The sequence below is a fragment of the Asterias rubens genome, chromosome 16 (genome assembly GCF_902459465.1).
Source record: "Asterias rubens chromosome 16, eAstRub1.3, whole genome shotgun sequence".
NCBI classification, from domain to species: Eukaryota; Metazoa; Echinodermata; class Asteroidea; order Forcipulatida; family Asteriidae; genus Asterias; species Asterias rubens.
In genome coordinates this window covers 5,917,413-5,931,113 of record NC_047077.1, presented here as the reverse complement: position 1 = coordinate 5,931,113, position 13,701 = coordinate 5,917,413, and the positions used below count along the sequence as shown (strand labels likewise).

The following is a 13,701-nucleotide window of genomic DNA, read 5'->3' as shown; positions in this document are numbered from 1 at the left end:
CTGAATGTGGAGACTACGAAAGACAGGAAACGTCCCAGCTGCACATTTTGATCTGATAGTGAAAGAGTCTCTTGAAGAAAAAATACACGTAGACGAGTAAATCAGTCATCAGTTAGGTTGCAAACTGATGGGGGTATTTTTAGGCCTTGAACTTTACTCGGGATCGGCCATTATAGTTTCCTGTTGGGGGCAGGGCTTGAATTGGAGAGGATATCCACAAGACAGTGCGCCTTGTGCAAAAAAATGTTAACTAGATCACCATCAAAATGAGAGAAGACAATAAAGAAAGAAAACATACCTAGACAGTTGGTGTTGCTAAAACTGTAACAAAAATGAAGTCAGCAGTATAAATTTACACTGTTCTACCAAATTCAAATCCTCATAAAATAAATACATTTATAATTAACAGTTACCCAAAAAACAAAACTGTAGAGTGGGTTAAATGCGAATTGACAGCTTGTGTCCAATGATATTTTACAGCCAAAAGTTAAGACTTTTCTTTTTTATCTTGCTTTTACATGTAATTGTGCTTGTTGTTATCAGATTTTTTAATATAGTATGTTATTTGTCAGTACTTTTTATCTAATGTTTTTATACTTCTTGTTTTAATGCACAGGTGGTTATTTTCGTGGAAATCGCGCAATAAATCTCTAATAACCATTATTGTTATTATCATGTGCGATCCATATTGGTAATATCCATACTCAGCGTAAAGAACCCGTCTCCAGACATCAGTGATTGATTATAAAAAAAACCTCAGTTCATATTAATAGCCTACAATATGACAGAATAATTCACTACATAGCGCCTTAGAATGGTTGCTAGGCAACCATTTATACAGCAGTCCTAGACCTTTGAGATGAGATTCCATTGTTCAAGCGCTAGTAATGAAAGTTAAGGGCAAGTACAAGGCAATACGAACCATGCAATGCAGACTCGAGCCTGTCAATAACATTGTATAAACACAGCTGCCCTGAAATTAGTATAACATTTAGACCATGTTTTAAAAAGGAGAACGCAGAGCATCCCAACCCCAACCGGAACAAATGACTGTGACCTAAATGGTTCACAGTAAGCTTCGTGCTTCTAATTTTCCTCCATGGTTTATCCAAAAGATGGCAAGTTGTAGCATTTCACTTCCTCTGGGCTATTTTTGCATAAAAACCCTCTTTTCAAAAAAGGGAAACTGATAATTCTATTATGTCACGTTTGTTGTACTCGCGCTACAGTGCATTTTCTATTGTGTCACAAATGCTGCACTTACGATACAACACATTACTGCATCGCGCATGATACTCACGTTACAACATATTTCTAACTGCATCCTTTCTGATACTCACGTTACATCACATATTCTAACTGCATCATGTATGACACTCACGTTACAACACACTTTCTAACTGCATCATGTATGAGACTCGCAACAAATTTGTTATTGCATCACATGTTGTGCTTCTACTACAACACATTTCCTACAGCATCACTTATGTTGTACTCACAATACAACACCTTTTGTATTGCATCAAATAAGCTGTACGTCATTACAAAACATTTTCTATCATCATGTACCCTATACACATGTTACGATACATTTTCTGTATGTTATGTTGTACTCACGTTTCAACACGTTTTCTATTGCATCACTCATGTTGATGCACAATTTTTTTAATATCCAGTTGGAATTGGATTTCTGGCCGATACAAACCATTCTGCCTCGAAAGCCAAAACAGAACTCCAGCTTTGCACTTACGCCTCCCACAGTGAACTCTTAAGGGTTTTCAGTTTTATTAACTCTTTAAGCTTGAATGAAATATATTGAATTCTTGAGATGCGTTCATAACAATTCTTCCCTGAGGCAGGCGAGTGTCTTTGGAATCCAGATGGAATTGGTCGGGATCAAACAAAATGTCACTGCACAGATTCAGTTTTTGTCAGACCTTTTGCTAAATTACAATTTTTCTGGAGTTCCCCCAGGCTACAGGTTGACATGTGACCAACTTGAAGAATTTTCAAGATGGCACAAAAAAGTTAATTTCAAAGACAACGGTGCATCAGCAAAAATGTCAAAGGATGGATCACAAATAAAATATTGTGGTCCCATCATCCAAGGTTTTTGACAGGATTTAGTAAAGAGGTCAAAATTTGGTTGAAATTATAAAAGTGGGCTTTTAAATTATTCACTTAGAATAGATAAGGGTGCTCAAATTTCAAAAAGGGTGTCCAAAAGACAACCCCCCCCCCCAAAGCTTTTAAACACTACATGTGTGTATGCCATCATTCACCCCGATTACAATTTTATAAGGTATTTTTTATCCCAAAAATTGCATATTGTAAGCATTTCACTCCATTTAGGCTATTTTTGCAAGTACAAAACCCTCTCTTTAAAAAAGTGAAAATGGTCATTTAAACTTGCATTCTCTTAATGCAACTTGATTTTGTCAGCTCTACTAATCCTGTACACCCACCCACCCCCCCCCCCTATTTAATTGATGCAAAGAACAGTTAATTGGCCTGACGTTTTGATCCTAGCAGTCTTTCTGGAAGGCTAAAAGAGAAATACTCTGCTACCATAGGTTTGAAACATCAGGCCATTAAAAATTGTTTGCATTTTGCAAAAGCTAATTAAATTTTCTCATGTGTAACTGATGTACCTAAAAAACACAAAGCTTTGTTTCACCCTTTGACAGTAGATACCCACTGATGAGATTGCAGACATCATGTAGTACATGGAGTCCCATTGTCGTAACTGATTAGTTTTTGATACAATGATATTTTGGTTCGGTTCGCATGTTTAGTTATTTATGAAGGTAACCATGGTAACATGATAATGAGTTTTCATCTTGATTCCTTTGGGGGGACAGTTGTATAAAGCATAAAAATGCCAGAGTATCGCACTTGACATGCAGATGTCTTTTTACAAATTCTACAGTCTCCAACCCCCGCCTCAAAATAAGAAAGGCTCCAGACTGACGAGTTCTGCACCACGAGTCAAATGAAGACACTAATAATGCAATAACTCACTCAATAACTACACTGTGGAAATTAAGCACAAAGGAAGTAACTAATGTACTGTATGTAATTATTCAAGCAAATTTGGCCTAAAGTAAACTATGGGTGTTTTCACATGAGTAGCTAACAATAACATCACTGCTAAATACTGAGCGCCAGTTTGCTTGACAAAGACTTACATAGCTAAAATTTACTGCATTTTCTCGACTCGTATAGTAGGACTTTATTCAGCTGAAATTTTCAAATGAGACTTTGATTATCTTTCTTTATAATTCTTCCTATTAATCAGCCTTGTACATTGACAAAAACAACAATCTAGTACACCCTACCTTTGAGTGGCATGTCATTTACATGCTAGCCCTAATTACATTACTTTGTGCAATTGCATGTACTGGGGACAGTAACATTGTGTAATGAAGCTACAGGAGCAAGGAAGGATACATTAACCAGACAATATATTGCACCATGTATCAAACATAATTTAGGCAAGGATGCATAAAGCCCATCACACTACTCTATTCCCCTGGGGTGGCCCTGGGGTATAACGGCTGGTCTTTTTCAACTACAGATGATCGATTTACCCCTGTCTGCCTACCCCCCCCCCTTCTGGCAAATGGATGGGCATTCCCCAGGGAATAGTCACCCCTGCTCTGGAGTAGGGTTAAGCGGTAAAACCCTCCGAGGTGTTCTTGAAACCTGCACCTGGAACCCCATGGAATAGGGACCTGGGCAGGGACAGTGTGAAAGTGCAACGGGGTAACGTGGAGTAAAGAACTCCCGCGCTGCCCTTGGGCTGCATTTACCAGTGATAAGAGATATTGGGTGCGTTCGTTAAGCGCCCCTGGGTCGACCCCGGTGTGTGGAGTTTTTTTTTTCAGGACGAACGTGTGCAGATAATTACCCACGTTCGTCCTGCAAAAAAACAACCGCCACACACCGGGGTAGACCCAGGGGAGCTAAACGATAGCACCCATTGTAGAATGTGAAAATTAATGGCAATAAAAAGGTTAAAAGTCTACAGCAGCATTTGATAGTAAGTTTTATGCCCCACAATTTTAATAATCAGAAGCATTACCACGATTACGCTTCTCAGATGGTGTATTCCTATAGAAATAATTCTCCCTGCCAACAACAATTCAGATGTTAGTTTTATTGCATTGTAAAGTACGAAAAAACAATCAGACGGTATACTTTGCCTTTAAATAGTACAATTTGAGCTGGTTTGTTCAAAGTTTCTTTTTAAAAGACAACACAGTGGTCCAATTCTAATGAGGAAGTTTGCATACTGTATACTTTGCCATTAAATAGAACAATTCGAGCTGGTTTGTTCAAAGTTTCTTTTTAAAAGACAACACAGTATTCCAATTCTAATGAGGAAGTTTGCATATGAGTAGGTAAATGGCCTTGAGGAAATAACTGTTGATAAAATACCAGTAGGTAAGTGGCTTTTAAAGTAGGCCTTGTCAGTAGGCTACAGTCATTTAAACCTATTTTTTATTTTATAAAAGGTCAGTGTGTACCCAGCCTCCAGGAACTGTGTTCTTATGTCATTTGATAAAAGTACCATACACGCAAAGTGTTGCTGTAGTAACTGTAATTGTGTTAATTACTTCCTCTAACATCAAAGGACTAGCCATGACCGACATACGTGCGTTCGTGGTAAATTTGAGACCTTGACATCAATTACCTACGTTCAGGATTTGCATTTGGTTCCTGTTTGTATTGTCTTTTTCACTTTTGGTTTCTTTTGGAGTCTTTTGGTATACAACAGTAATAGGAGACTTTCCAACGCTAGGCGGCAGCAGACATACCGGGTAAATTTCCATTGTTTACGTAGTTCTGAACATGCGCATAATTCTGAGAACAATGGATTTACCCGGTAAGTCTGCTGCCCTCTATCGTCCCAGAAAGTCTCCCATTGTATAGTCTCACATTGTATAGTGTTCATTCAATTTGTTTATCAGAGAGCATTCTATTAAATTTATTCAATCGTTGAGGTTCTCGCTGCTTAAATATAGAATTCAAACTGCCTCTAGCTACTGTACCAGGGAATTTTGGTGGTCTAGTTGGTAAGACATTGCTCTTGAAGCAAAGGTTGTCAGTTTGAATCCCACCTCAATAATTTGCCTGTAATTTTTTCACAGAACTTGGGAAAGTACTGAGAATACAGTTTAAAAAAATCCCAAATTAATATTTTTCCCAAATGAATATATTTTTCCCAAATTAAAGTTTATTATACAATGTGAGAGGGCATTCAGTTATTCTAGATTCAGCAGTTCAGCTATAATTCAACTTTCTTTGTACATGTACATTGTAGTAGCCGCTGCTGATAGGATTCAAACAGCCTATAGCCACCAGGCAATCTCATTGGTTGAATGGTAATCAGCTGCTCTCCAATGGCAAATGTTGTGGGTTCGAATGTATATGTACAGGTCTATGGATATGTTTTCAGGACTCAGAAAATTACTGAGTATACATTGCTTTAAGTATGCACACATCGGTGCAGTGCATACGGTTACCAAATGAAATGAGTCAATACTGATTGTTTGTTGAGATGATCTTCCCATCAAGGGAACTCGGCAAACTCCCAAGTGGATAGCATGGAGTTTAGTCTATGAATGTTTGTATGTAAAGCAGAGCAACATGCTTCAATCACCAAGTTGCTTTTTAACATTAGCTTTCAGGCTGCATAAAACAACTTGAGGCTATTGTCTAAATATTTTGCTATGCAAAATTGCTGAACGAAATTGCTCCCTGCAAGTATCGTTGTTTGTAGTTTGAAGAGGCAATTTCGGTTTTGGAGACAGAGAAGAGTGTATTCCTCCAGGTTGCTTACAAATCATCAAGACAACCTTAAAGAACCTGGACAGGTTTGGTAAAGTCTCAAAGATTAGTATTCTCACTTTGTGTGCATCCCAACATGCATAAAATAACAAAACTGCGAACATTTGGACTCAACTGGTCATCAAAGTTGCAAGAAAATATTGAAAGAAAAAAACACCCTTGTTGCAGGAGTGCTTTTGAATGCATGAGAAAGGCTTCAGGCCTTACGTCTTTCTTAGATTCAAATATTTGAGTGAGAAACTACCTCTTTCTAAAAAACTACAGCACTTCAGAGGGAGTCATTTATCTCACAATATTTTATACTATTAACAGCTCTCTGTTGGTACTTACCAAGTAAGGCTTTATGCTATTATTTTGAGTAACTACCAAACTTTTCCAATGCCTTTAAAATGTCATACGAACAGTATGCCTAAATGACAGTACATGGATACAACATACTGCCTCAAGATTCCTTCAAACATGGAGCTCCATGCTTCATACAACCACAAGACACTGTCAAGACGCTGTTATTACAACCTTTTTAAACCATGCATACAAACTACCTCCGCCTCCAAGCTATCCAATGCATCACATTACATACACAGCGCGGCATGCTCAACGCCAAACACACTCTTGTACACATTTTCTACAGAGGATTTCCCGGAGGCGTTTTGATTTCAATCCTGTTGCCAAACGCTTGGTCGCATCAATAGCATCAATAAAAGAGGTGTACAGTTTCCTTGAGGAATCGGAGGATGTAAAAAATATCCTGTGACACATGGTTCAACAACACAGTTGAGAATATAAATGATGTCTTAAAGAAAAAGGATGCAATGTGTTGTTTATAAGATTTATAAGAGGAACCAATCGAATCTCAGCCTACGCATTATGTATCCAGGCCAAAGTCTTAGCTAGGATTAGTTGAAAGGGTGTCCTATATTGCTGGAAAAAAGGTGTCAAAATTAATCACATACAATACACATTCACAGATAAAACAGGGTGTTCCGTAAGACACCCAGACATCCCTCTGGCTAACACTATGACCAAGTATGTCTTGTCAATTTAAGGACAAACATTTCAAAACTTTCATACAGAAGAAGACAACAATCTACTCCAAGCAAAGAGTCAAACTTTGAAGGATTTAAGATAAACTGAAGTTATTTGAGCAACTTTTAGAATTTTACAAAATACTTCTATTTATAAGCTAATGAAGTAGTATAAGTTCTTTAAAGGGAAGCTATGATTTGAGTCCCTACAATAGATTGACTTACATGAGAAAGCTGTTTTCCAGGTCCCTGACTGCTCCCTTCACTGGCTTTTTCTACCTCCATCCCAGCAACTGATTACTACAAATACCTGAAGTCCTCCTCACGATCCTCCCAAAAGGACAGGCTAACCACGTCAAAAAGACAGGTTAACCACGTCAAAAGAACAGGTTAACCACGTCAAAAGGACCACGTCAAGCAAGATTTTGATGAGTACAGAGATCACGTTTAGCAACTCCAAACAAAAACAAGGTCTGAGAATTGACGATTTCATCAGCTGCCCGTCAAACTGCCAGCATCCAACGAAAGTCCTCAAGAAAATGTCTAAACAAACACGCACTTGGCGAATACGACACGCCGGTAAACACTTTTTTGAAAGCTGGTCAGGTAACTTGATCCTAGAGGGAGTTGATTCCACTGTGGAAAAGTTGTACTCTCACCGACACTTATAGTCTCAATCTAAATATATGCATCCCATCTGAAATACACCATGTTGCTATGGTAACATCTTTCCATCAATTCCAATCTACCACACGTTGGTATTACAATTGTGGTTTATTCTGCTCAAATCCAAAATGAAGAAGTCTGCAACTAACAAAATGTACTCAACCACTGAGAAGCATCCATACACAGTCGATGAAAACAAAACACTGGATCAAACATCCTCTTAGAAATGACACGCCACGTGCCGATACGCTAGCCACAAAAACACACTCCCACACACGCAAACCTTATGTGCAGTGCATTTTTTTCTTCCTAATGGGTCACGTTATGTGCATTTCCTCATAGGCTTGTTATAACAGTGAGTGGATACATGCACTGGATGTACACAACGCATACTGATCAAAGGCTCAGACACAAAACGCACACTGCTATACAAGAGCTTCTAGTATTTCTCATTAATATTTCATAAATTAATAATGGGATGAATTCGTCAGACATTCTAGAAGGCATTGTAAATTCAGGGTTTTTTAATACAATAAAACTAAAGCCCTAGGCAAGGTCAATGCTGATAACATCTTGGATGCAGATATTGTACAAATGTAGAGCCACCCTATATTTTTGAGCAGTTCCACCTTTTTGAGTTATATTAGAGATAGGCAATTAGGAACAGTTTCCCATGTGCTAAAGATGATCGAAGGGAATGATATTTTTTTATCTTGAGAAAAGTACAATATTTGTTTTACAAGGCAGACATAAAAAAGTATGAATTAAAACAAATGTCTGAATAGTTTTATTTCATTCCTGAAAAAACTGAGAGGTTAAATTAAGCATACACCATTTTAATAAAAGAGTGGTACGAGGTCGTGATTGTTTAAAACCGGTATGGACGTGGCTGTATGATAAAGAACCTAGCTGAATCCATAATTCTTGTGATTCAGATTCAGGCCCGTATGCTTCGTTTTTGAAGGGGCAAGGGCACCAAGGCATTTTCTCCTTGGAAAAGGGCACTTCATGGGGACGAAGGCATGGAGGCAATCGCCTTGGTTGACTCTGTGAAGTATCAGGCCTGCATATTGGAATGCCATTGACAATGCATCCAGGTTTAGACAGGATTGGGAGTAAGTAGAGCCTGTTAGAACCTAATTTCCTTGGGGGATGTTGTGGCTGAGCGGTTAAGAGCATTGGACTCAAGCTCTGGTGTTTCTGAACAGCAAAAGGTGGGTTTGAGTTCCAGTCGTGACACTTAGTGTCCTTAAGCAATATACTTTTGCCATTATTGCTTTGTCCTTAATCATATATGGAGCTGTCAATATGTTTTCAATAGTGCAAATATTTCAATTAATGATTAATTCCTAAACACGTTCACCAGTTCCTGAAATTGAAGAGAAGAAATATTCATGTAGAGCGAACGCTTTGTACAATTCCTTGCACATAATTGAAACTTGCTGGTTTGTGAAAATGCGGGTGCCAACCCCATCTCTGGCTGCAGAAGTCACGAATAGACACCAACCCTAAAAAAATTTAGCAATGAAGCATTTCTTAGATTCATATGTTTTGGGGTGAAAACACTTTGAAATACTTTCTAAAAATAGTTTAACTATCAACTGTGGTAAGGTTTTTTAAGGTCAATATTTTTTCCGAGAACTTACCAAAATCAATTTTTTACCTTTAAACAGGGTTTTTCAAAGGTTAAACAGAACTGTTTATAAACTTTAACTTGAACACTTGCAATGGCGTACCTTCCATAACACTGTGCAATTAAGGCAGTTGCCCGTTAAATGAGTCTACGATTTAGGAGTACAGCCGTCGATTTCAAAAAAACTCTTCCTAACTGAAGACTAATCTTAGGACTTAGGACGAGTCCCAACCCTGCACTGTAGCATGCAGACCTTAAGATTAATCCTAAGTTAAGACGAGTTACTCGTCCTAACTCGAGATAAGACGAGTCCTAACTCTTTGTGAAATCGACGGCAGATCCATTTAATAGGCTAAGTACTGTTTAAGTAGGGAATTTGTTTATTAAATTAGAATGCTAAAAAACCATGCTACGAGCTAAAGCTTAGCACAGTTTTGCTTTTATCACTGTAGTACCAACGGAACTCTCAGCGAATCAACAACAATTTCATGATCAAGTCCTTTTTAAGATATTACCATGGCAACTACAATTCCTGAGGATACCCATGAAATTTAAATTTGGACACGATTTGTTTTATCACCCAGAGAGTTGAGCAAATAATCCATGCTTTCCTGCAATCTGGGGCAGTGATCTTCAAATTCCACTCAGTCACGATCCAAAAAAGAAAGAAGATTTCCTATTAGTGTGGGAAGAAGGGGCATAGAGTAGTCTTTTTTCAAGCAGTTTAACCCACAGAGAAGGGCTTGATTACTGTGTTGGGTATCTCAAGAAAGGAACAGAAGGAGCATGGAGTGGTCTTTCTCCAACCAGTTACACTGTAGAAACCCACAGAGAGGGTGTTGATTACTGTGTTGATCAAAGTGTATGCTGCACAGCGCTGGTTAGGGGCCGCACAGACATCGGAGCGTACCACTTTGCAAACTGACCCCATCTTAAGTTGTTTTGCTGCATCCAGCAGCAATACACGTGGTCGACATTGCAGGAAAAATGCAAGAAATAAACCTTTTTTCAAACCATACAAACTCATGACTAGGACATGCATGTACTTGCACGTACATGTGTTTGATGTTCGATCGAGGCAAAGTCAGCCTCGATGGACATCACAAAAGGGGTAGGCGGAGTCACCCCCAAAAACTTTATCTATTTTTCGTTACAAGCAATTTTGTTACAAACATATAAATCATTACAAACAACTACTAAAAAAAAATATTTTTATTGTTCATAAACATAATTATGCTCTAATGTTAGAAAAAAAAATATATTTCCAGGTGACTTTAAACTGTGTCCAAACCCTGCAGTGTCACGTGATGTTTCCCTGCAATTTGGAGTCCTGACATTGAAACTAATTTCTTTCTTTGTGTCCCTCACTAATGAACCTGTATGCTAATCATTCAAACAATTGGAAGTGCCAAATTGCACGACAGTTCCCATTTAGTATTTCTAGACTGTCAAAAGTTCCCAAACCTTTGGTTCAAACCTTCGGTAAAACTTGCCTTAATTAGACTGCCTTGATTTTAATGAAGGCAATTTTTCAAAGGAAACGCTTGGTTGCAGTCAATTTGATTACAGTTCCATGAAAAACAATTTGATTGTTAAAACTGCCTGTGACTTTGCATACTGCGCAATGAAGGTAAATTTGCTTGTACTGGTAATATGAAGCCTTCAGTATCATTAAATTGCCACACAGATCACCATTGCAAAATACCTTCTACCATAGTCTAGCATCAAGTGTGTCTTTATGTACATGTACTAGATCAGAGCTACACAACAAACTGGGATTGAAAGTTCTTTACTGGCATACAGAATACTTTCATTTGTCAGTAAACTTGTGAGATCTAAGCATTTCATCAAAGCAAGGCAGTGTGCGCTTTCTGTGAAAATTCTTCAGTCGACCTTTTTCAACCTCAAAACACGATGTCAATGTTATTGAATGACTTCTAAGCCAGTCTAACTCCTAAAACTATTGAAGATGAATCTGGCACAACTTCTCATTTTGACAACTCTTTGCCCATTGCTGACTTGAAATATGAATCAATTCAAGTCCCGTGTCCACTTTAAGAATGTCAGTGTAAGTTATTGCTGGTCTACCAGGTTTCCTCCTCCCATGCTTTGGGTCCACAGGACAATATTGGACACTGGTTCGTTGATAGCTTGGGTAGGTTTCCATATAGGACTTTGATGGTCATATGTTAACTTCAGTGGATATTAAGAGCTGTGCTTAATAGCCTTGTGTAGCACCCATTTATCTGCTTTTCCAGTTTTAGAGTAAGAGTACAGCACGGTTTGCCCTTAACGTTTTCAGTAAATGGCCAGCAGGACCAGTTAGCTTTTCAATTCACTAGTCAGTCAGCTTTTCACTGGTCCATAACTCATAATACTAAATATGGATGCTTTTCAACACTGAACTAGCCAGCCAGACCACTTGGAGTGAATGTTGACTGGTACTCAGGTGTTTTAACTGACATTTGGCCAGTGGACCACTGTTAACGGAGAACGCTTATACAGACTCTGTGTATCAGCAGAAAAACAAAACTACAGGTTTGGACATAATGTTGCTCCCTTTTGTAAGTGGTTTATATGAAGGGTCGAGGCAACTGCACGTACGTGTTCTGCTGTAAAGTACTCAGTAGTTCTATAGGATTAATGTATGCTACATGTACAAGTATGTAATGCCTGCTACGTAAAGATTAACATTTGAACTGCCTCTACTTGTAGCTACTGACCAACCTTGGTAGTAGCAGACCTGATGCTTCACGGAGTCAACAAAAGCGATTGCCCCCGTGCCCCATGGTCAATAACTTGGTGCCCCTGAAATGTTCAGTAGAAGATTACAATTTCATCATAGGGTGCCATTTACAAAGGAGAAAATGCCTTGGTGCCTGTGCCCTTTGGAAAATGAAGCATACAGGCCAGTACATGTAGTAAAATAACATAGGTCATGGGTTCAAATTCCACCCTAGCAAAATGTGGCTTTGTTTTCACAACATGCCGCGAGAAATAAGGAAATAGTGGTTAAAATTAAACTCAATATTGTACTTGTAGCTGTTGTGAACTGGTGAAGAGTGTACTTCTTAATTGGCAGTAAAAGAAAGACTCTTCTCTGCTGTACTAACTCCATATTTAAAGTAACTTCAAAATGCTTGAGCTGGTACGTTACATATCTTCACTACAGAAATCAAAACAAAACCAGAAACTCTTTTCCTTTGTATTCAATCTTCGAACACACAACATACAGTAGTGCTTTTGCATTACACATAGATCAATAGGAATTGATTATAGCTTTATCAGCTATTGATCATCAGTGTTTGGCATTAGGTATAATAATAATAATAAATAATATTTATAAAGCGCATTTTACAAAAGTTACAAAGCGCTGTACAGTAACTACGAATAAAAAAAATAAAAAATAACTTATGTAGCTTAGGTAGGCCTATTCAACGATAAGCTTGTTAGTGCACAAGCCACACCTGCTATGCCTATGTTATAATATTGATACATGTACGTGTGCATGATGTATCATAAAGAAAATTGTGTTCACATTCGAACCTGCACTGTCTACGCTAGTGCCCTCTTTGGCAGAGTGCGTGAAGTTGTTTGCCACGCTACCTGCTAAAACGCTACCTTAATAGTTAATGGATTTTATTGTAAATGTTTGAACGAATGTTACATTACATGTTCAGTATTCTTAGTAAAAACATGTTGTGTTAGTATAAAAGGCTGTGGAACATAGTAGATTGCAGCTCTTGCTCCGATTCCAAAATGGTCAGACTTAGGAGTTGATTGTTGAAAATAAATAGTTGATCCACACAGATTCTGTCCTTGTTTGCTCATTTCTAACTCTCAAGTTGCATCTCTCGCAGACGAACTCATAACAACACGTTCCGTGCTATGACTTAATAATAGGGGACTCTTGAGATGCTAGGTGGCAGCAGACTTACCAGATAAAATCCATTGTTCTCGGTAATGTGAGCATGCTCAGAACAACCTAAACAATAGAAGAGTACCTGGTGAGTCTGCTGCCACCTATTGTCCAAGTCTCCCATTAACAATAAAAAAGATTACTTACCAGCGGCGATGCGAATCCTGTGTAAGCTCCTTGCCTGTATCTTGATGGTGACCCAGCACGCCATGGTGATTCAGCTCCACCTGGAGACCCTACACGCCATGGTGAGTCTGACCGCACTGGGGAGGAGATCTGAGGTACTAGAGGAGACCTCCTAGGTGAGGCATCGCTACCCTCAGGTAACGACATAAACCTCTTGTATGGGCTTGAAGGTCCGAGGTCTGAGAATGATGGCTGGAAGACACCACCGACAATCTCTGGACTAAGAATAAAAAATCCATCAAAATTATTAGAAAAATAATACGGCTACACAACAGATACAGGGCCCAATTCCATAAAACCTGTAAGTTACAGGGCCCGATTTCATAACACCTGCAAGCACAAAAACTTTCTAAGCACAGAAAAGTATTGCTTATTAACAGAAACGGTTACCAGTCAAATTTACATGAGGTTTTCAGGGC

At 38.5% G+C, this 13,701-nt stretch overlaps 1 protein-coding gene across 2 annotated transcripts in view; it reads right to left on the bottom strand.

Moving 5' to 3' along the window:
• Positions 1–13,498, bottom strand: part of LOC117300621 (PAS domain-containing serine/threonine-protein kinase-like) — a 54,026-nt gene extending 40,528 nt beyond the window's left edge. The window contains exon 1 of one of the 2 annotated variants that reach the window (XM_033784290.1): positions 13,244–13,498. In XM_033784290.1, coding sequence (XP_033640181.1) covers positions 13,244–13,429 — 186 coding nt within the window. In that variant the 5' untranslated portion in view covers positions 13,430–13,498. Of the gene's footprint in view, positions 1–7,103; positions 7,783–13,243 lie in introns of those variants that run through there. The other variant, XM_033784291.1, reaches the window with a different exon arrangement.
• Between the last annotated feature and the right edge of the window lie 203 nt (positions 13,499–13,701).